The sequence below is a fragment of the Tarenaya hassleriana genome, unplaced genomic scaffold (genome assembly GCF_000463585.1).
Source record: "Tarenaya hassleriana unplaced genomic scaffold, ASM46358v1 Cleome8, whole genome shotgun sequence".
NCBI classification, from domain to species: domain Eukaryota; kingdom Viridiplantae; phylum Streptophyta; class Magnoliopsida; order Brassicales; family Cleomaceae; genus Tarenaya; species Tarenaya hassleriana.
In genome coordinates, this window is record NW_010970490.1 from 1728625 (window position 1) to 1749087 (window position 20463).

At 41.3% G+C, this 20463-nt stretch overlaps 5 protein-coding genes, 1 non-coding gene and 1 pseudogene across 11 annotated transcripts; 2 read left to right on the forward strand and 5 right to left on the reverse strand.

Annotated features, from left to right (window-relative positions):
• The first annotated feature begins 19 nt into the window (after window positions 1-19).
• On the forward strand, window positions 20-3156 carry LOC104802390 (cytochrome P450 724B1). Of its 3 annotated transcripts, none has more exons than XM_010525983.1 (9): window positions 20-1048; window positions 1165-1489; window positions 1583-1735; window positions 1820-2071; window positions 2167-2253; window positions 2336-2414; window positions 2484-2596; window positions 2706-2824; window positions 2904-3156. In XM_010525983.1, exons 1-9 carry the CDS (start codon window positions 837-839, stop codon window positions 3007-3009), a joined length of 1446 nt encoding a protein of 481 aa, XP_010524285.1. In that variant the 5' UTR covers window positions 20-836; the 3' UTR covers window positions 3010-3156. The 3 variants fall into 3 exon arrangements, with proteins under 3 accessions (XP_010524285.1, XP_010524286.1, XP_010524287.1); XM_010525984.1 differs by having other exon boundaries at window positions 2484-2590; XM_010525985.2 differs by having other exon boundaries at window positions 2706-3156.
• A 34-nt stretch (window positions 3157-3190) lies between these two features.
• Window positions 3191-6139, reverse strand: LOC104802391 (E3 ubiquitin-protein ligase RGLG2-like). 4 transcript variants are annotated; one of them, XM_010525987.2, is made up of 12 exons: window positions 5816-6134; window positions 5487-5722; window positions 5317-5401; window positions 5065-5205; window positions 4853-4966; window positions 4660-4757; window positions 4489-4568; window positions 4297-4402; window positions 4055-4182; window positions 3692-3881; window positions 3535-3591; window positions 3191-3458 (listed from the first exon to the last, which is right to left on the reverse strand). In XM_010525987.2, the coding sequence occupies exons 2-12, from the start codon at window positions 5697-5699 to the stop codon at window positions 3378-3380; spliced, it is 1293 nt and encodes a 430-aa protein (XP_010524289.1). In that variant the 5' UTR covers window positions 5700-5722; window positions 5816-6134; the 3' UTR covers window positions 3191-3377. The 4 variants fall into 4 exon arrangements, with proteins under 4 accessions (XP_010524289.1, XP_010524288.1, XP_010524291.1 ...); XM_010525986.1 differs by having other exon boundaries at window positions 3535-3594; window positions 5816-6131; XM_010525989.1 differs by lacking the exon at window positions 3191-3458 and having other exon boundaries at window positions 3692-3895; window positions 5816-6139.
• Window positions 6140-6424: 285 nt separating this feature from the next.
• LOC104802393 (protein PXR1) lies at window positions 6425-8258 on the reverse strand. Its single transcript, XM_010525990.2, has 5 exons — window positions 7936-8258; window positions 7391-7488; window positions 6998-7309; window positions 6870-6918; window positions 6425-6777 (listed from the first exon to the last, which is right to left on the reverse strand). The coding sequence occupies exons 1-5, from the start codon at window positions 8181-8183 to the stop codon at window positions 6684-6686; spliced, it is 801 nt and encodes a 266-aa protein (XP_010524292.1). The 5' UTR covers window positions 8184-8258; the 3' UTR covers window positions 6425-6683.
• Window positions 8259-10693: 2435 nt separating this feature from the next.
• On the reverse strand, window positions 10694-13541 carry LOC104803077 (cell division control protein 48 homolog C). The gene is given in 4 exon segments (XM_010526954.1): window positions 10694-12169; window positions 12279-12345; window positions 12781-12974; window positions 12977-13541. Coding segments are annotated over 4 exon segments (1263 nt in total). The 5' UTR covers window positions 13382-13541; the 3' UTR covers window positions 10694-11572.
• A 314-nt stretch (window positions 13542-13855) lies between these two features.
• Window positions 13856-16772, reverse strand: LOC104803078 (NAC domain-containing protein 8-like). Its single transcript, XM_010526955.2, has 7 exons — window positions 16530-16772; window positions 16035-16106; window positions 15629-15689; window positions 15304-15490; window positions 14641-15140; window positions 14315-14551; window positions 13856-14236 (listed from the first exon to the last, which is right to left on the reverse strand). The coding sequence occupies exons 1-7, from the start codon at window positions 16535-16537 to the stop codon at window positions 14192-14194; spliced, it is 1110 nt and encodes a 369-aa protein (XP_010525257.2). The 5' UTR covers window positions 16538-16772; the 3' UTR covers window positions 13856-14191.
• A 395-nt stretch (window positions 16773-17167) lies between these two features.
• TRNAD-GUC lies at window positions 17168-17239 on the forward strand. Its single transcript has one exon. It is a non-coding gene; the product is annotated as a tRNA-Asp (tRNA).
• Window positions 17240-17521: 282 nt separating this feature from the next.
• Window positions 17522-20236, reverse strand: LOC104802394 (annotated as a pseudogene).
• Window positions 20237-20463: the final 227 nt, after the last annotated feature.

A 20463-nucleotide genomic window follows, 5' to 3' on the forward strand; every position in this document is an offset into this window, starting at 1 on the left:
TTCAACCACATTTACCTTTCTTTATACACAAGAAAGAGGAAATTTGAAATTCAAAAATTGAAAACATAACACACTTATAACAGCTTATACCCTTTCTCGGTTGGGAGGGTGTTGCTCTCTAGATCTCTGTCGTCGGGTCTCTAAAGGCTACTTCCAGATCTAGGGGATATAGGTTGGACCGAAGGTCTAGGTGAACCTAACGAAACAAAAAAAAATTTAAAAAATCCCTTCCAACTTTTAGGGAAACCATGCACGACCGATCGACCGCATGCAATTACTCCATGTTAAATTTTTTAGATAGCCTACATACATACATACATGCACTTCTTTTTACTACTCAAGTTGTAATGATTATGATGATTCTGGCACGTACTGTAGTATATGTGGGTTTGCTTCTAATTTTATTGACCCATTAATGGATACAGTATTAAAAGAAATCTTTATATATTATCATGCCACTAAGAAAAAAGGTCGTAATTAAAGATAGAGTCAGAAGCTTATATTATATGAGCTATCCTTCCTTATATGGAATTCAATCATACAAATTGAATACTTGGATTATAGATTTGACTCAATTTTGTATTTTAGAATCCTAGGGGTTAGAGTTTATGAAAGCATTTAAAATATGATATTGTCCTTAAGTGACAGAGATATTTTTCTCAATAGCTCCTTTAATAGTTCTTTTAGATGTTTCAATGCTAGTAATGGAAGTTAATTAGGATTTTTGGGACAAAAAAAGGCAACATCTTACAGCACATAGTATATATGCAGACGAGGAATCAAAACTTATCATCAAACAAAGGAGTTAGCTAGGGCACTTTGGTTCCTAACCAGCCATGGTCGTCTTGGTTCTGTTGTCGCTGGGATTTGTCTTGGCTTACATTTTGGCCCGATACATGCCAATCTCCAAACGGAAGGAACCAAAAGATCACTATTACTCGCTACCAGGTGGCAGCATGGGATGGCCCTTCATTGGAGAGACTGCTGCCTTCTTCAAACCCCATCGCTCAGATTCCATTGGAAGATTCTTGCAACAGCATTGTTCTAGGTTATTCCATTCTCCTTCTTTGCACTTGCAGCTCCAATACAATCAAAGGGTTGATCCAAAGTTCATCACCCAATCAATGTAAAGTTAGATTGATGTTATACATATGCATGTTTCAGGTATGGGAAAGTGTTCAAGTCGCACATATGTGGCGGTCCAGCCATAGTATCATGCGACCATGAGCTCAACGCGTTCGTGCTCCAAAACGAAGAGAAGTTGTTTCAGGCGGCCTATCCAAAGGTGATGCATGACATTCTCGGCACGTACAGCCTCTTCTTCGTCAGCGGGGACCTTCACAAGAAGCTACGGAATGTTATCACCAGCTTCATTGCGCTCAACAGGTCAAACCCCGACTTCCTTCTTTGCATAGATCAGCTTTCTATCTCGCTATTGGATTCTTGGAGAGGACGGACTCAAGTCAGATTCCATGACGAGATCAAAGTGGTAACAAAGCTTTTTATTTTTATTTTTATTAAGATCATCATGATGAGACCCTGTTCAAATCATATACCTAGTATTGTGTTAATTTTGATACAGTTCACTCTTGGTATAATGGTGAAACAACTCTTAAGCATTGGACCAGAGGAGCCGACAGCACGAGAGGTGTTGCAAGATTTTGTAACTTACATGAGAGGATTCGTGTCATTGCCAATACCAATCCCCGGAACAGCATACTCCAAAGCGGTCAAGGTTCGTACAGTTGTTAACGCGTGTTTATTACATCCTAATATGGACATAAGCGAATGACTAATCACAGTTTGTTGGGAATGGCAGGCTAGAAAGAGACTGTCTAAGAGGGTCGCAGAGATGATGGAAGGAAGGGAGAAGAGAGAAGAGGGTGGGAGGAGAGAAGGATCTGCAGATTTCTTAGATGTTATAATGTCTAGGGAAGATTTAAACCATGAAATGAAAGTGAGTCTCGTGTTGGACATTTTGCTTGGGGGATATGAAACAAGCGCCACTCTTCTTTCCCTGATTCTCTACTTCCTTGCTCGAGCTCCTCCTACTCTTCTTCACAAACTCAAGGTACGGTATCTTGATCTTCTTCCTTCCTATATATATATATATATATATATATAAATGTGTGTGCTGAAGCACTAATTGTACGTATATATGTGTAGGAAGAACATGAAGCCATAAGAGCCAAGAAAGGAGCTGGAGAACCCTTGAACATGGAAGATTACCAGGAGATGGAGTTCACCCGCAATGTATATATGAATATTTTTTTCTATACATATGTGTATATATATAGTTGCAGTGGAAGAAAACTTACAAAAGGAAACTGTGCAGGTCATCCATGAGGCCCTGAGATGCGGGAACATTGTCAAACTAGTTCACAGAAAAGCCATTCGAGATGTTAAATTCAAAGGTTTTGGTCACTCGCTAATTGTACATTCACAGATAAACAAAGGTTCCTTACTCGCTGTGTGGTCTGCAGAATATGTGATTCCGTCGGGATGGCTGGTTTTTCCTGTCTTCACTGCAGCAAACCTTGACCAATCTCTTCACGACAATCCCTGCGAATTCAATCCTATGAGATGGACCGTAAGTGTGCGTGTGTGCATATACATATCATTGCATATATGTGAGACTTGATTTGTTACTATGATGTATAGCATCATTCATTATATATAATCCCTATTACATAACAACGTGGCAGGAGAAAGGGATGGGCAAAAAACTGACGCCATTTGGAGGCGGATCAAGGTTGTGTCCTGGCGCCGAAATCGCTAAACTGGAGAATTGCTTCTTCATTCATCATCTTGTCCTCTCCTACAGGTGGCTCTTCCTCGTCATTTTTCATCCCTCCTCTAATCAGTTGCGTCATATTTCACTAATTTATCATGCGAAATGGCAGGTGGAGAATAAAAGAAGATGAAATGCCAATCGCGCACCCTTTCGTGGAGTTTAAGAGAGGAATGCTCATAGAGATCGAACCGATGGAAGACAACAACCATCACTAAGTTTCCGTAATTAACCAACAATGAATGTATAGATGTCGGATCCTCCTGAAACGGGTGTGGTGTACTTCCCATCCCATCCCTAAACGAAATCATGTAAAAGACCCGGCATGTTCCATAAAATAAAAAACCACAAGATATCCATTGAAAGAAACCATATGGATCTCGCATCATGGCGCGGAAGTATTTCCCAATCATATTATAGATTAGCATTTTTATGTCACAAAAGTAGTTGATATTACAATGGAACGCAGTTACTCCAACAACAAAAGGGAACATCAGAAAAGATTTATCTTCCTTGTACAGAAAGATTGCATGCATCGGAGAAACAAACAAACAAACGAATGATTGAAGAACAAGGGTTGGCTGGGTTAGTAAAGCCTTATCCTGGTATGGATGGGAGAGCGGCAAATGGGGCAGACATGGAGATCTGGTCCGCACTCACAACACGTCTGTTGAGAAACCAAACACTTAGTTAGTTCAGATTCTAATGCCAACAGTTGGAATGGGGGTTAACAGTTGCATTACCTGGTGGCCGCAACCAAACGCCATGTCCTTTGGATTGCTCAGGCATATCGGGCACAGCTGCTACATCCCCCCAAAACACACACACACCCTTTTACTTCATATGTTCAGACAGATCCAAAGTTCCTTCTGATGAAAATCATAGTCTTAATTTCTGTACCTGGTCATCGTACGTTGAGCTTGGGACAGGTGGGGCACTACTTACAGGCTTGCATTCACTCGGATAAGGTGGAACACTCGGCTGGTAGCTGGGCATACGGGAAAACTTCGGTGTGTTGAAGGAAGATCCAGCATCACCATGCACCGGAGGTGATAGTGGAATTCTCTCAGGTACACTCCCGTTTCTTCGCCTGCATCAAGAAACCTTTAACAAGGTCGGCATCGAACCAAATGGCATGAGAAAGTTTAAAAAAAAAAAAAACTCAGGCCATCAAAAAGTTTCAAGCGGTTGCTGGCAGTGATTGTTGGCACACATTTGGTGTTTACCGAAATGCAAATCCTGCCGAGTTTACGCAGAAATTACCCTAATATGTTAAGCTCTATTGTCGCCTTGTACTGTGAGGGTATCTCCATTAGAGAAGCAAGTGCAAACTCTGTCTCCTTCCGCGACTGCTCTCTGCTCTTCGACATGATTTCTGTGAAATTCACAAACTAGAAAGAGAAAACAGGTTAAAAAGGTCGCTCACACCCACAGATAATACCAAAACAAGTTATGAAAAATAAACTTGAAGGAGCTGACCCCAACAGGGAACAAACGAAACTTACTTGGAAGTTATCGAATGCTCGGGCAGGGATGTTATCATCAAATTCCTTCATTGTGTCCCATGGTCCATCACCAACCCCGACCAAGACAATTGACAGAGGAAGCTTACTGTAGCAGACCATGAAAACTCTCATAAAACAGCCAAAAAGAGGATTTTAGCGCAGAACAGGATGAAAGTACACAATAAAGCCCACCTTGCTTGCACGATGGCATCGACTGTCTTTTGTTCTTGTGGACTTAGCCGCCCAGTTTCAGTGTCAACGCTTCTTGTAACCTGAAACGACCAATTGAGTCTGCATTGGTTCTTTGAGAATGAAATCGGACAATCATAGAGCTACTTGGGGAATTTGACATATAATTCCTACCTGTCCATCAGCTATTATTACTAACACATGATACTGGCCACCACTCTGCTCAACTATGGTCATCGCCATTTCAATGATCGGGGCAAACGAGGTCGGGCCTGAAATACAACGTCCATACACGGGTCAAGTACTTAGCTAACACCTCATGATGAAGATGTGGAAGCCAAAATAAGGTCAAAGAAGGAAAATGAACCTGCAAGCTTAAGTTGAGGAACAATTTCCCTATACCGAGCCAGTACTTCTTCGAATCCGTTACAGAATCTACCTTCTGGATAGAAGCTAAACACATCTTGATCATGAGTTGATGCTGCACAAAGTTACAAGTGAAGGAGCTGGTTTATATACAGTTACCTGGGACACGTAAGAAGAAACATAAACAGACAGACAGACAGACGGAGTGCGCACCATCTCCAAAACCGTAACAGGGGATTAGGTTATCCTCGTCAAAGGCAGCTAATGTTTTTCCTATAATGGTTATGGCTTGCTCGTATGGATTCAGACTAATGCCTGTGAAATGCAAGCTTTTTTTGTTGAAGGATTTGGCCCCTGTTACAAGAATAAATAAGCAGACATTTAGCATCTCCCTTGTCTGAAATCGCTTGTAACACTTGAGCCACTTAAGTTATAACAAAGTTATGAAAATGGAGTCTCAGCAACCTGTCCACTCATTGCTCTTGGTGAAATCGACGCCAACGATCAAATTGGAAGATTCAAGACCTGCAAGTGCAAGAGCCTCTGTCACCTGTAAACACAGCAGAGCGTTGTTCCTCCTCGAGATAAGCACACCATAATAACGCAACTCGGCAGATAGATGGGGCTGGGCTCACTTGTTCTAAAGAAGAGTAATCATCAGCAATCCTTGAATACTTCCGCTCCAGTTTCTTCCTACCGTTGCCATGACTTTGGGAAGGTGGAGGATAAGCCTCCTGATGGTTATAGCCGTCTTGACCATATCGAGGAGCATTCCATGACGATGAAGTTGAATGAAAGGAAGAGGGTGAATCCTGTGCCCAGTCCTCCTTCGAATTCCCCAACCCCATCAAAACCTCTGCTTCAATCTAGCCTGAAACATTTTACCAATGCATTTCATATTTAGAGTGCTATCAAAACCAAGGTGACAGGAAAAACCCAGAAAACTTGAGAAAATGAGTTTTACGCCATGGATTCAACAAGCCTTTTGCCTTGGGAGGCTTCGATCAGAACCCAAAAGAAATATTCCCAGCGAAATGAGCCGGGAGACCTAACAACAGGCAACTGCAGCCCCCTAAAAAGGTGAAAGCTTTCAGGGAAAGTTACTCAAGCGGAAGGTAGGCGGAGACAGGATGACGATTCAACCACGTAACCGTCACTCGCGATAAGATCAAATTAGAAAATCTTAAATTCTAGATTAAGAAGAAAATGCTCTCTAATCCAGAGATTAGCGTAAAAGTTGAAAGAAACAGAGAAGGTAAACTTCCAGGATAAAATCCTGACGAAAGATTTAGCCAAAGAGAGAAACACGGGGAGATTTTGGGGAACATTTTTTTTCTTTAACCCACAAAATTTGATGCACGTTTGGTCAACGTGCGATTAATCGATAATGAAACAGTTGTTGCGTTTGCGTTGGGTGCGCTCTCCATTTCAAATTGGAAAAAAATAATAATACACGCAACTGAGTTATTGTTGATTAGCTTATTTCTCTCCCATTGCACATGGGACAAAAGCATGTGAAAACTATACTTTTGGTCGAGCCTTTCTGAAACAGACATTTAGGTTCAATCACCAGTTCTCAAGGATGAACAATCTTATGAAGAAAATCTCCAACAAAACTTCCGAATACAAGACAAAAGATAAATCACTTAATGAAATTTCGCAATTGCCTAATCCTCATATTGTCGCTTAATATTATGAACATCCTTCCCTGGACAGCTGATTTTGTGGGATCCAAAGCACGGAAGTTTTCTACCATATATTAGAAATGCCACGAAAATGGAACAACAATCCTTCCCTTTTTGGTGTTCAGAAAACAAAAAGAGAAGAGTGGATTAGACTTGGGAAGATGGTTCCTTCTTCTTCTTCTTCTTCTTCTCTTCCTTTGAAGAGAGGCCACGGGGAATAGGTTCAGACTTGCGCTTTTTCCTGCGAGAACATGTGATTTGGCAAAGCGTGAATATCGTTTTGGATGTATTTTTCTCCATTTGGACAGAACATAGACGTAAGAATTCATGTACCCTGTGGAGATCTCCTCCGAACCTCTGTCGGCATCTTCATTGTCTTCACCTGTTTTATAATTCCCCCGTTAAGAAAGATCTTCAACCGAAAAGAGAAGCATAAAAAAGGGATACAGAGAGAAACAAACCCATAGAATGATTGGTCTCGGAGTCAGAAGCAGAGTCCCACCGGTCACCTCCCTCGTCAAAGTCCCACCGCTCCCCTATTGGAGGCATCCAAAAGTCTGCTTCCTCCGACTTACCATCACCATCATTACCATCTTTTGCTTCATCGGCAACATTTTCTCCATTCTTTTCTTTCTTCTCCGTCTTACTCTTCTTCATCTTCTTCTCTTTCTTCTGCTTCTTCTTCTTTTCCTTCGTGCCATTTTCCTCAAATGGCATACTTTCATCCTCCTTTGGAGCCGAGCTTTTTGACTCTTTCTCTATTTCTTTCTCCTCTATTTCATCAATAAACCAAACGTCGTGAACATCCAATGCACAAAACAAATTCAAAAATGCAAAAGGCTGCAATTACCAACCTAATTTGTTCAGGAACCGCTTCCCGTTTATATGCTTCCAAATATGTTCCTCACTCTTGTTCACAGTTTTGCCCGTCAGCTTACATATCAACTTTGAACTGACAACCAATTTCAGAAAACCAGATAAAAAACCCAAACTTCTTCGACTGCTGAAATCAAAGTGACATCATGGGTTCATGTGATAATGGTTTTGGGACATGACGCCCTGAAATTCTCTACTTACAAGAGTACTAAGCTCGCTTGAAGTGAATCAATCAACCAAACATGACTCAACAAACATCAGAACTTCATTCGAAAGGAAGGAAATTTCGTATTTCAACACAACCCCATAAAACCCTAAACCTCATTTTTACAGGACCCATAAAATTACGACCCAGGCTCCTACTGCAGAGACATAAGAAAGACATGAAACTTTCAATGTAATCGCCAGTTCGGGGATTGAGCTTTAGGTTCAATCCGGAAATTCAAAACTTTGCGCAATAAAAAAAAAAAACCCGAATAGTTTTATACAGAGCAACAGATTAAAGGAGCAAGCTTGGCAATACCGAGAGTTAGGGTCTTGCTTGAACAAGTTGAGAGGAGACTTCTTGTGGGACAAGGCATACTCGATGAGCCCTAAACGACACCGCTTGCTTTGCGAATAACTCTCCTTGTCCTTCTCTAGCAGCTCGTGTCCTGTTTCCACGCATCTGAACCTCCCGTTTTGGAGATCTGTGAACGTTGGAGACCCCAATAGGTTAAAACCTTCCTTCTCCGTCGCCTCTATTCCGTTCTCCTCACCTGTCGCCGCCATCGATGCGCAGCTTCTACGCTCTTGGGCTCACAGTAAGAGACAGCAAGTAGTTCCCCTTTTCCCTGAAAGGCTGAAACGACGATGCGTTTAAACCGACCGATTTATGAGTAAAACGACTTGCCGTTTGAGTGCTTATGAGATCAACTACGCGCAGTTCGACTGCCGAAAAAAAAAAACAAAACAATGCTTCACCAATAGGCTTTTTATTTTATAAATCATTTGCATTTTTTTTTTAAAGTTAACATTGACATATCATTAATGAATTAACAGCGGTTTAGAATAGATTAGATGGAAAAAATATGAGGATTTTATTTTAGTTGAAGTAGAAATTTTAAATAGAATTGTTCATATTAAATAATAATCACTGCGATAAACTCTAAAATTCGGTAAAATAAGAAAATCTTCACCCTTCAGATTAGGGGTGGACGAACGGTCGGTTACGGATTAATCGGTTATGGTTATTTCGGGTTCGGTTATTTCGGGTTATTAAAACTCATAACCAAACGGTTAATTAATTTTATTCGGTTCGGTTCGGTTCGGTTTCGGTTCGGTTCGGTTTTGTCTATTTAAAACTATAACCAAATAAATATTTCGGTTCGGTTCGGTTTCGGTTCGGTTATAGTATTTAAAAAATCAATTCATTTATAATTAAAAATATTCAAATAAAATATAATATAAAATATTATCATAATTATTTTAACATATAAAATAATAATATCTAAATTTATATTTTGATATAAAACTATTAAATAAATAAAGATCGTTTTTTTCTAATGTTTATATCACACAAACTTTAAAAACAATAATAACAATGATAAAATGCGTTTAAAATATAATAAAACAATGATCAAATCAAGAATATAAACATTCATATATGTATATAAATATATATAAATGAAGATATATAAACGGTTCGGTTCGGGTTCGGTTAATTCGGTTTATAAAAATTTATAACCAAACGGTTAATAATTTTTAATCGGTTCGGTTCGGGTTCGATTATTTCGGGTTTTAAAAAATCATAACCAAACGGTTATTTAATTTTATTCGGTTCGGTTCGGTTCGGGTATATATCGGTCGGTTCGGTTAATAACCGAAATAACCGAACCGAATGTCCACCCCTACTTCAGATAGTGCTAATGGGCTTTTATTTTTGGTGGCGTGATAGTGTGAATTCATCTGGACGTGGGCTGCGCTTTGCATTTCGATAGTAAGGCCTATGGGCCTTTTCAATAGAGATGCGGTGGATAATTTCCTAACCAAAAGGACTCGCCAGTGACAGAGAATTGAAACCCCACAAGGGACAAACCATGTTCTTGCAGGGCTGGTGCCTGGTCGATTGGTAGATACAAACGACACACGGCATCTTCTTATCCATATGAACGCCCGTACGCATGCAATGTCTTTCTTTTGTTCGGAATTAGGTTTGAGATCGACCCAACATTTCCCCATTATCTTGTGTTGGATTCACTGTTCCTTTTTTCCCCTTGAATTTTACAAAGTCCTTTTATTAATTTTTATTAAAATGTGGTTTTTATCATTTGTCAAAATAACAAAAGCACCCTTCCCAGACGCACCCAAAGCCCATGTGCTCCGTGGTAAACTAAAATGGCCACCCTCCCCCCCTTGTATTATTATATTTTCCTTTAGTAATTAAGAGAATATACCCAAAAACAAATACCATCCAGTATACGTATATCATACTCATATTCCAAATATAACTAATAAACCTAATCATTTTATGACAAAGATGCCTATTTTATCTACAATTGTCCCAAATAATTAGTTCAATAATTCTCTTGATATAGCTTTACCATAATTTAATTAAAAAAATATATTTCAATTTCTACCAAGATTCCCATATGTCCCTTGGGCTTATAGAATTCAATGGATAACGAGTTCGAGCAAAGTCGGTTCTGACCGTGAGATTAAAAGATAATGGGTGGACAGATGAAAAATATTTAATCCCCTTCGTTCGTAATTAATTCATCGTGGAAGAATATTAATAATGGTTTTTAATTTTCGAACATATATATATATACACACACACATGCAAGAGAAAGGAAAAAAAAAAAAAAGCACCAAACGGCTACAGCTGGCGTTATGAGAAGGAGGAATAGATTTCGAGCGACAAAGTTATCCCTATGTCTATTCTTATATTGGATATTCCTGACTATCGCCGATCGTGTTTCTTCAATTTGATTCTGCATTCTTCCTTGGAGATTTAAGCGCAGCGCAAGAGCCCGACATTCCCGCTACTCTTCCCGACAAATCTCCCTTCTCAATCATGTCCGATGGTTATTATAGTTCTAAGAAAACCGACGATATCCGCGAAGATGATTGTGGTCAGATGTGTTTTTTCTTCTAGTTTTCGTTTCTTGAACCTGGGGGCTTCGACTGAAGCGCATTGAACCATCTCGGCTTTTGATTCTTGGCATTGATGAAATCGCGATTCGCTTATCTGTTTCCCGGGAAGTTGAATCGATATCTAGGAAAATTTTGACGTCTTGGTCTTTTTTCAAAAATCTTAGCATTAGACAAGACGACATTTTTTTCTTCAACTGTTTCGTGTGAAAATTAGGACGAAGCACTGCAGGAGAACATTAGAAATAACTGCTTTGAGCCCTTATTTTTCTGGTGTTAAATCAAATCAGGATCAGTTTTAGTTCTTTTGGGCAACTCCCGATCCATGCTTCCGCATCCTGTGATATCTGAATTTATGTGTTTTAGGGTTTGATTCTGTGTAACATTACACGCGTTAGCTCGGATTCTTATCTTCATCATATGCGTTGATTTCGAGAATTTTCCATTACTACGCTACTTTGGTGTGATCATTGGTATTAGTATAGTTTTTTATGCGATTTTTCTTAGATAGTCGCATACCCTTTGGGATATTATTTGATAGCCACAGCCAAGGAGATTGTGTTTGTGATTGTTAAATAATAGTCATAGACAATCTTATTCTCAAGGGAATATGAAGATTGGTGTGGAATTTCACAGTGATTTGACGAAGTTTTCCATAATTAGTATAGTTTCTGATTGTGAAGAGAATTTTCTGAAATTTTGGTATTGGCATTTGCTGCAGGGTTCTCGGGCAACCATGGCGTTTTCAAGGGTCAAGTGTGTTCTGCGAGGGCTTGATGTCAAAACATGCATCTTTTTGTTCACCATTGTGCCAATGTCCATATTCGGAATCTACTTGCATGGTCAGAAAATCACATATTTCTTGAAACCATTGTGGGAAAAACCTCCGAAGCCATTTCAGGTGCTTCCTCACTTCTACCACGAGAATGCCTCCATGGAAACGCTATGTAGGCTTCACGGTTGGCAACTCCGTGAATCGCCAAGAAGGGTCTTTGATGCGGTCTTATTCAGCAATGAGGTTGATATCCTTACGATCCAGAGTCATTAGGCAGTTCCAACTTCCTTGCATTAGCGATTCTCTTCATGTTTACCAGAGCAGCCAAATCAGCTCCAACAAAACCCGGAGTCGCACGAGCTATTCTCTTTCTGTCAAAAGAACCCTCTAGTCTAAGACCATGTGTTAGCACGGACAAAATCTCTTCCCTTGCTTTTTCATCAGGAGCACTCAGAGGGATCTCGCGGTCAAATCGTCCAGGCCTCCTCAAAGCAGAATCAAGAGCATCAGGCCTATTGGTAGCTCTGATGACAAGAACATGACGAGGCCTAGAATCAGATCCGTCTTCATTAGAATTTTGAACATTTGCCTTTAAATACCTAATAGATTCGTCCATGCAAGTCATTAGCTGCGTCACTATCCGTCGCTCCATCTCCCTCTGCTGGTTTTCTCTCTTCGACGCAATAGCATCTATTTCGTCGATGAATACGACAGATGGCGCAGTCCTATATGCTTTGGAGAAGAGTTCTCTAATATTTTCTTCAGATGCACCTGAAATTTTTAGCCGAACCAGAATTGCATTATTAAACAACAAAGAACACCAGACAGTTCCCACGGTGACAGAATGCAAATGTCAACTATAGCCTAAATCCTACAACTTATAACACAGAAGACATCAAACATTGCCAACAGACTTAAGAGTTAGGATGCAGAAAGAGAGTAGCTATGTCTCATCATACCAGAAACGCCAGAGACAACCTGTGGCTGAAATCTTGTAGAATCCCACCTGGTGGGATCACTCCAAGGCTCTCACCAAATCAAGATGGAGCATTGAATATAACACATTCATATCCAGATAACCAATATATTCTCGATACCACCAAAGTTTTTGAACATTGGCCCTTCGTTTATCTTCACCTCCAAATCACCATTGCCAGTGGCTCTACTCACAGAGACAGAGCTCTTAACCTCTTTCTTCCTCCTATTCCCTCTCTGTTAGGGATTCCCATCTTGCTTCTCGCTTTGTTGCTCACTGCCTCTACTTCAACGTTCTTCTCAACAGGCGAAGAAGACGCAATTGGATTTTTTATATTAGAGAATATTTTCTGTTAGTGTTTGTTACGTCATTATAACAAACTATTACATGTATTGGTGATTATAATGGTGTGAGTATATGTGATTGTCTATATAAGAAGTAGGGTAAAAGGAATAAAATACAGAAATATTTTTGCTCCCATTTACCTCTTTTCCTCTATTTTTGTTTTATATTCTGTTTTCTGTAAGTTCTTGAATATGGCTTTTGATGTAAATCTCATAAAGTTAACAGAAGCTCTGTTTAATTTAGCATAGGAATCTCGTAGAGTGTCGTTGATCAAATCGAACTGCGAAGTCACCTTCTCGCAGTATATAGCGTCCTCCGACGTGGAGACACCGCCGTCCGCGTCCGAGGCGATGAAAACTCCGTCGACGGCGAGTCCGAGGACGACGTGGACATCAGACGATCCGATTTTCGCCGTCTAAGATGCGATTGCTCCGCCCGCTGCAACTTCTCTTCTCTCTCATCGACTCGCCTCTGTTTCTTCCTCGTGCCAACACCTCCCTCATCGCCGCTGTTATCTTCTTCTTCGTCTTCCTTCATTCGCCTGTTCCTCGAATTGAGGACTTGTCGGACATTAAGCAGGAGGACATGTCGGCTCAATCGGCCAAAATCTCGGTACTTGGAGCGGAGGTCGTCAACGATGTCCTCTGCGGATACATCCTTCCCGTAAGAATCTATGACGACGTTGAGGAATCTGCGATTAACGCCGCCCCCAATACCGCCGCTGCGAAATCTTTTCCCCATCTCTCACACTGGACGACTTGTCTCGGTAAAGGTTTAGCTTGGGAAAGTCTGTGTACTGTAAACGAGGTCGTAAACGAGGTCGTAGGTTCAACACAGAGTATGGAGATTCCCGCCACCTTCGCTTATTTCACATCACGTGTGTTGTAGGCTCGTGCGCGCGTGTCGGTATTAGTATGAGCCTTTTTACTTATGATCAACCGATTATCAACAAAAAAAAAAGGTCTGGGTCTTTAGTAAACCCCAGAAGAGAGAGCTTCGGCGGCTCCAAAGGATCCTTGTCTAAAAAGTACACACATACATATCGTTATATATAATATATTTTCCAAAATCATCACTTTAAGATTTTAACCTTTGGAAAAAGATTGCGACAAAAATAAAAGGTTAAAGTAATCTTCATAAAGTAAAAGGTTAAAATAAGCATCAAGCAAAAGTTCAAAGATACATAATAAATGTTTTTTTTAGGAAGTAAAACTTGATTCTTCTTACAGTCTTGCAGAATATTTATCTAATTGTTCAACGACAAAGAAAACATAACATTGATTACATGAAACAAAACCACAAAATAATCAAACGATCAACAGTTTCTGGGAATGATTTAAAAGAGTGCCATAAACAAAGATTCCCGGAAATTCCGTGAATATTCCGGGAAAATCGGGGAAAACCCTGGGTGTCTCCGAAACTGATCACTCGAGGCCTTGCTGAAGAAAAACAACAGAGAAACACGGCTTCAGCTGAAAGGCGGATACTTTTATTTATTTACAATGCTTCTTCTTCGCCATGATAGGGTTCTTATTTCGCTGCGAGGAATCTTCACAGCCATCCCAGCCAATTTAGCAAACTGTCCTGAGAAGCTAACTGCCAGTCCCAATCCAAACGTTAGGTTCTGTTTTGGTCTGATGTGACAGAAAAACAAAGGGATTTAATGGAACTTACGGATAGGAATTCAGGTGGGGATCCAAGATCTGCGTTCTCCAGATCTGAAATCGCAAAGTTTCCCGATTCAAGCTCAAGTTCTCCGAACAAGTTGGCATTTTCAACTCCAGAAGTCGGATTGTCCTCAATGTGTTCCTTGCACTTCAAGTTATCTTCGATACGGTTCATGTTAGAATCCTCCACAGCTCCAGCCGACCAGGTTGACTCAGAAGAAGCTTCTGGAATGTTCTCCAGTCCCTTGTTCACCCCAAAACACCCACTTATTGTCTAGAGAGAAAAAAAAAACAAAGAGATGCACTCTGTTACTTGCAGCGTAAGGAACAAACCTGAACAAGCGGATCAAGCATCTTTGTGGCATCGAAAGCTTCTCCAACTCCAGAAATGGTGTTTACAGGTCTCGGTGGAGTAGGAGTTTTCGTATTTGGCGTTCTCGGACTGCCATGAGCCCTTGAATGCTCACCCTCTTCAGGAACTTCCTCTTCTCCCACATTCTTCTCCCCATGCTTCTGCTGCTGATAACTGATCTTTGAAATGACATATTCTCCTATATCATTTCCCTCAGTTCCCAGATGGTACTGGTGTAGAACCCAGTTCGACTTCTCAGGTTTCGATCCCTTCCTCGCGCTCTTGTACAGCACCATGATCTTCTTGCAGCCCTTCTGGACTCCATTTAGCATCACTGGTTTGGTCCTGCCCGTCTTGTGCCAGCGAACTGGTTCGTCGTTCAGACCGGTGGGTGTGATCCGTCTGCGCTTCCTTTGTCCGGTTCCATATGCCTGCACCGTCTTGTGAAAGAAGAAGATGCTGACTCCGTCTTTGTTAGCACCTAATCAAGAACCTCAAATATCAGATAGACAGATATTTTCAGCTTCAGAACTTCAAAATCGGCTTATAACCAGGGAGATTGCAGAGGTTCAAGGATGGAATGAATTCTTCCAACCCAGAATTTCAAGATTAGCAATTTCATGGTTAGTGAGATATATCATTACCTGGAAGATTTTCTGGGTGAGTGTAGTTGATTCCAACATCTTCAGTGACGGGACGGATGAATTCCTCGAGAAGCACATGAGGTTCTAATCCATCAATCCCACACTTAGCCTCCAAATGCTCAATGATCTCTTCGTCCGTTGGCTCAAATTTGACCCCTTTTGGTAGGCCTGGCCATGGCATCAGCACCTGAAGCAAAAACCACAAAACCCAGTATGTAACTATAGCATTCACCAGGTTCATAATGCTCTACAAGGTTCTGAACCATTGTTTAAGAGCAGGATTTTAGCTCTTGGTGTTTTGTATTGAAACACATTTTAAACCGACATTGGTGTTGTCAATGCGATGAGTGCAGTTGGGGCATTCGATATAAGCACCGCAGTCTTTGGTCGGAAGAAGCAGGAGGACATGTCGGCTCAATCGGCCAAAATCTCGGTACTTGGAGCGGAGGTCGTCAACGATGTCCTCTGCGGATACATCCTTCCCGTAAGAATCTATGACGACGTTGAGGAATCTGCGATTAACGCCGCCCCCAATACCGCCGCTGCGAAATCTTTTCCCCATCTCTCACACTGGACGACTTGTCTCGGTAAAGGTTTAGCTTGGGAAAGTCTGTGTACTGTAAACGAGGTCGTAAACGAGGTCGTAGGTTCAACACAGAGTATGGAGATTCCCGCCACCTTCGCTTATTTCACATCACGTGTGTTGTAGGCTCGTGCGCGCGTGTCGGTATTAGTATGAGCCTTTTGAGACAGAAGCATTCTTCACTTTCATCGCAATCCCAGGCCCATCCACAATCCAGGCCCTGCTTATACCAAACAAGATTCTGTAAGAACATCCCTTATGCTGACATCAAAATGGAAAACTATGAATGCAGGCGTGAAGAAGCTCAGAATCTCATTTTTCACACAAAAGAATCGAACGAACGCGTTTCCTGAATATCGTGGTACTTTCCAGCTTCTTCAATCGAGAAAAGAATGTCCAAAAGTTGAGAAGAACAGCTAAAATTATGATATAACGGAGCAAATTTTAAGCAAAGTTTTTCGTTTTCTTCTTCCCAGATAAATGATGATCATATAGCCCATGAAAAAAATCGACATTTTAAAATTCTCGGCCAAAGATGAAATCTTTTCAGAGGAAACCAAACGCTGCGTAGCTTCGGCGAACAGGCGAAGGAGGTCTAACTGAAATCGTATCATCAAAATCTAGGGTTTGGGTTCTAGATTACCTCGCCATTGAATCCGACACAGAGGGATGGAGAGAGAGAGAGCTTGTGTTTTTTGGTTCTCCACTAGGCTAAGTCAAGAGGACTAATAGAGAGAGAGAGAACGCGTGAAGAAAAAACGGGAGGTAGAGAGAGAGCGAGTGTGTATGAGCGGGAAGTGCAGTTATGATAGGCTCGTCTACTCCAGACCTAATCTTCGGGAGTAGCTTCTCAAGAACACAATTGAAAATCCTCAACCTCGGTTGACCCAGCTTGACACTCAAACAAACGCCTTTACCCGAGGTTATTCGGCTCGGACACGAACCTGGGGTCTTACGTTCTGTGCAACACATAAGCACTTGGGCACTTGGGGAATCGAGCCCAGTGGTAATTTGGTAAATACGAATGTCTTGGGTAGGGACAGATTACCTTGCTCCCCAAGCTAAACTCATAATTCACCTTTTAATTCTCCGTAATTCTACTGGCCCTTGTTTTATTGATTAAAATATTATTCAAACCATAAAGTGGATCGTTGAAAGCTCATATTCCAGAATTCACATTTTGTCAGACTTCCACAATAAGTATAGCTAATTTTATTTTATTATCCGAGAAGAGAACGTTAGACTGGGAAATAATTAAATATAGCCAAACCAGACAACCAAGTCGTTGTAGTATAGTGGTGAGTATTCCCGCCTGTCACGCGGGTGACCCGGGTTCGATCCCCGGCAACGGCGAATTTTTTTTAAACCTGAAGCCGGTTCATGCTGGGAGCCATATGCATGCATGCATGCTTAAGAAATGCAAATGGTTGGTAGGGATATGATTTCCACAGCCATGTCCATTTGACCCTTCATGGCCCACGCGAGCATGTATGCATCTGGTTATGACAAATAAGCCCAATAGAAATTTGGAATCTCCCCTCTACTCTTATGTTCCCATCAGATATCTCTGTGATTTTATTTTTTTGGTATGACGGATATCTCAATGATGTTTCTAAGAACGAATAGAATCGTCTCTTAGATCAAATGATTCAATATGATCGAGGGGCATAATTATGTACGAAGATGTCCATATGGACTACACAAAGTAGCAAATTCAACGTTCCTATATACCATAGTTGCTCGGTCTGTGTAACGATAGCTCCCAACAATCGTATGCGTATTATATATGTAGTTTATGATGGAGATGATGCACGGCATTTCTCATCATCTGAAAGATCAGGCATATCCGTAAAGAACCTTACGAGGGTCCAGCTGCCCGCTGCAGTAGCTGGAGGATACGATGGAGAGTTCTTGCCGGCCTTTCCACTCTTCCGGGCTTCAGGGATATGGGGGTTTCAATGGCACCAGAATCCACGCAAAGCATTGTTTTGTAGTCCTCATCCCCCATATCCGCTATTGCCTTTGCCTTTCTGTCCCATGGGTTCCACACGGCTGCGTGGGGCATGCCTTCCTTTCGCAACTCAATGGTTCTCTTTCTCTCATGGTCTATCATGGCAATCTTTGTAGGTGCGTTCAAGTACACTCTATCTATCTGCAACGAAGGAACTGAATGATATATACACCACTTTCGCTTTTATAAGCAGAACACAAGGAAAGGCATGCATATCACCTACCTCACCATCAAACGTAATCGCGTCTGCCTGCTCTGTAAATCTTTCTCTACCCACCAAATTGTCGAGGTAATCAAGTGTCTCCAAGCCTTCTACCCGAACTTCACTGCAAATCCGATGCCACGTGATAGTACAGAGAGGAAAGTCGGTAAAAAGAGTCTAAACATCTTATTTGATATCAGAGAGACAGAGGAGCCTAAAACCCAACGATATCAGTAGCTTTCTGAATAACAACAGCATACAGCCTCAAAAACAAAAGACAGAGGAATGGAGATGGTAGACAAACCTTATGTCGGATACATATAAGTAGTTACGGAGTGCAAACATGAAGGAAAATGCCTTTGAGTCCGTATTCCTCACGCGAGGGATCAAAGTAAGTGTCCCAGGACTGATAGAAATGCGAAGACGAAGTTCAAAACTGCAACAACAACACCACAAGGGAACTGCATGATTAGCCCAGAGACGGACAAAAACAAAACATAACTGTGATGGCAAGACATCCAAAACGTAGAAGAACCATGTCCAACCAGAATTTATATTTTTGGACTCGATTTGGTTAGCAGAAGAAAACTCTCTGACACACGCACCTGTGAGGCCATATCTTCAGATCGTCTTCAGTAGACCTCAATATCAAATCAACAGTCGATTGCCGGTTAGGAGGAGGCAGAGGTGAAGGATCATTGTCAAACGACCACCCTCTATTCCGGGAGAATCCATGCCGCTCAAGCGTGCCAAGATTTCCAAACTGAAAAAAAAAACAATACCATTGCAGTAACCGAATGAAGGCACTATGAAAGCGTTTGTCGATCACCTTGAATGTTATTAGATGCCTGACCTGTGGGAAACAGACAGGTATCCCTCCCCTGATTGCCTTAGGCGGCGTCCATAGAGCCTGCAACAATACCCAGTGAATATACAAACATCCAGAGGAATCTGAAACAACTTGCCCGGTTGCGAAGGCCACTAATTCCATAGCCATTTTACCTTGCTGCTCATATAAAGTAGCTCCTCCCTCCTTTCGTTTTTCCAAGAAACCACCTGTCCTCCGTAGAGAAGCACCTGAAACCATTACCAGCCAACAACTTTCAGTTTTCAGGCTCACCACCAAGTTTTCATCACTACCACCGGTTCATGCGATCAGAGGGCAACCGAGATTCAACCATCATAAAAATGCACATCCTTAATTTGATAATAACATCAATACATATAAATCAAACAAACTACTACAACCAAAACCCTCCAACCAAGATTCAAATTGAAAATCATTGAAAAAGACCCCTTTTTTTCCAATATTCTCGGGTCACCAGCATTTCATTAGTTATCCTTCCACAGCGGTCCACTACACATCATCTGATGATCAAATTCAAGAGACACCAATCTTCCTAGTAACCAAACTCGGAGTCGCAACAAAGTTAGAGGAGAGAACGTGTGAAACAATCGAACCTCAGCAGTTGATCCGCCCGGCTCGGTCAAAATGATACGGGATGATCCATAGCCATCACGGACGGCGCTCAAGGGCATCCCTTTTGGCCTTAGCCTCGCTCTTATTCCCTTCACAAATGGATTGACTTTTCCTCTCCTCCACTCCAGCTTCACCACTAACCAGAAACCAAATGCTCACCCATCAAGGATTTATAGAAACACCAACCCTTTACCAAACTAATCATTATTCCCTACATACGAATATCAAATATGAACACTGATCCGAACAGATAGAGGGCTCAAACTCAAATCCAACAAAAAAAAATGAGAGCAAGATCGAGAAGGGACAAGAATGCTTGAAAAAACGACAAAATCGAAGGGAAATTTTGAAATAAAAGGGGGTGGGGGGTCAGCTTACGTTTGACCGATACTGAAACCGTATGGATTTGGAGTTTTATGAAAATGAACAGGGCGAGCTCGGTAATCGGCTTCCAATTTGAACAGCTACAACGCGTTTCCCGAAGAATCAATCAATCCGAGCTGCCTCCCATACATACCCACAAATTATACACGTATATATTTGCATCAAAATCGTATCTTTATCCAAAAGATACAGATCATATGAGAGAAATAGATGGATAGAGAGAGAGATGAGAGATAGACTGTGATACTGAGAGAGAGAGAGAGAATTAGAAAAATGCCGACCTCCTTTCTCGTTGATAGCTTTCGCTCTTCAAAACTTTGCCTGTGCGCATTTGTAGCCGCCGTTAGAATCAGCAACAGCTCCTAAATTGCCACGTGGCTGGTGATTTATTTATTTATTTATTTCTCTTCTTCTAATAATCGACTTTGTCGTGTATTTGATTTTTTTTCGATTTATGTTGATTTAATTTATTTGTGTCCATTTATGTCGTTTGCTCTTTC

Bases quoted from the DNA above. Each gene is read 5' to 3' on its own strand.
- LOC104802393 (XM_010525990.2), bottom strand. From the start codon at position 8,183: ATGGCGGCGACAGGTGAGGAGAACGGAATAGAGGCGACGGAGAAGGAA. The intron at 7,310-7,390 runs GTTGGTAATTGC...TTGATGAAATAG, and splicing joins GCGGTTCCTGAACAAATTAG to AGGAGAAAGAAATAGAGAAA. The intron at 6,919-6,997 runs GTTTGTTTCTCT...ATTATAAAACAG, and splicing joins CGAGACCAATCATTCTATGG to GTGAAGACAATGAAGATGCC.
- LOC104803078 (XM_010526955.2), bottom strand. The intron at 15,141-15,303 runs GTAATGATATAT...GTTCTTGATTAG, and splicing joins TCACCCAGAAAATCTTCCAG to GTGCTAACAAAGACGGAGTC. The intron at 14,237-14,314 runs GTAAGTTCCATT...TGGGACTGGCAG, and splicing joins CCCCACCTGAATTCCTATCC to TTAGCTTCTCAGGACAGTTT.
- LOC104802390 (XM_010525983.1), top strand. From the start codon at position 837: ATGGTCGTCTTGGTTCTGTTGTCGCTGGGATTTGTCTTGGCTTACATT. The intron at 1,490-1,582 runs GTAACAAAGCTT...ATTTTGATACAG, and splicing joins TCCATGACGAGATCAAAGTG to TTCACTCTTGGTATAATGGT. The intron at 2,597-2,705 runs GTGCGTGTGTGC...ACAACGTGGCAG, and splicing joins CTATGAGATGGACCGTAAGT to GAGAAAGGGATGGGCAAAAA.
- LOC104802391 (XM_010525986.1), bottom strand. From the start codon at position 5,699: ATGGGGTTGGGGAATTCGAAGGAGGACTGGGCACAGGATTCACCCTCT. The intron at 5,402-5,486 runs GTGAGCCCAGCC...CTGTGTTTACAG, and splicing joins ATTACTCTTCTTTAGAACAA to GTGACAGAGGCTCTTGCACT. The intron at 3,882-4,054 runs GTAATTTCTGCG...TTCTTGATGCAG, and splicing joins ATAGAGCTTAACATATTAGG to GCGAAGAAACGGGAGTGTAC.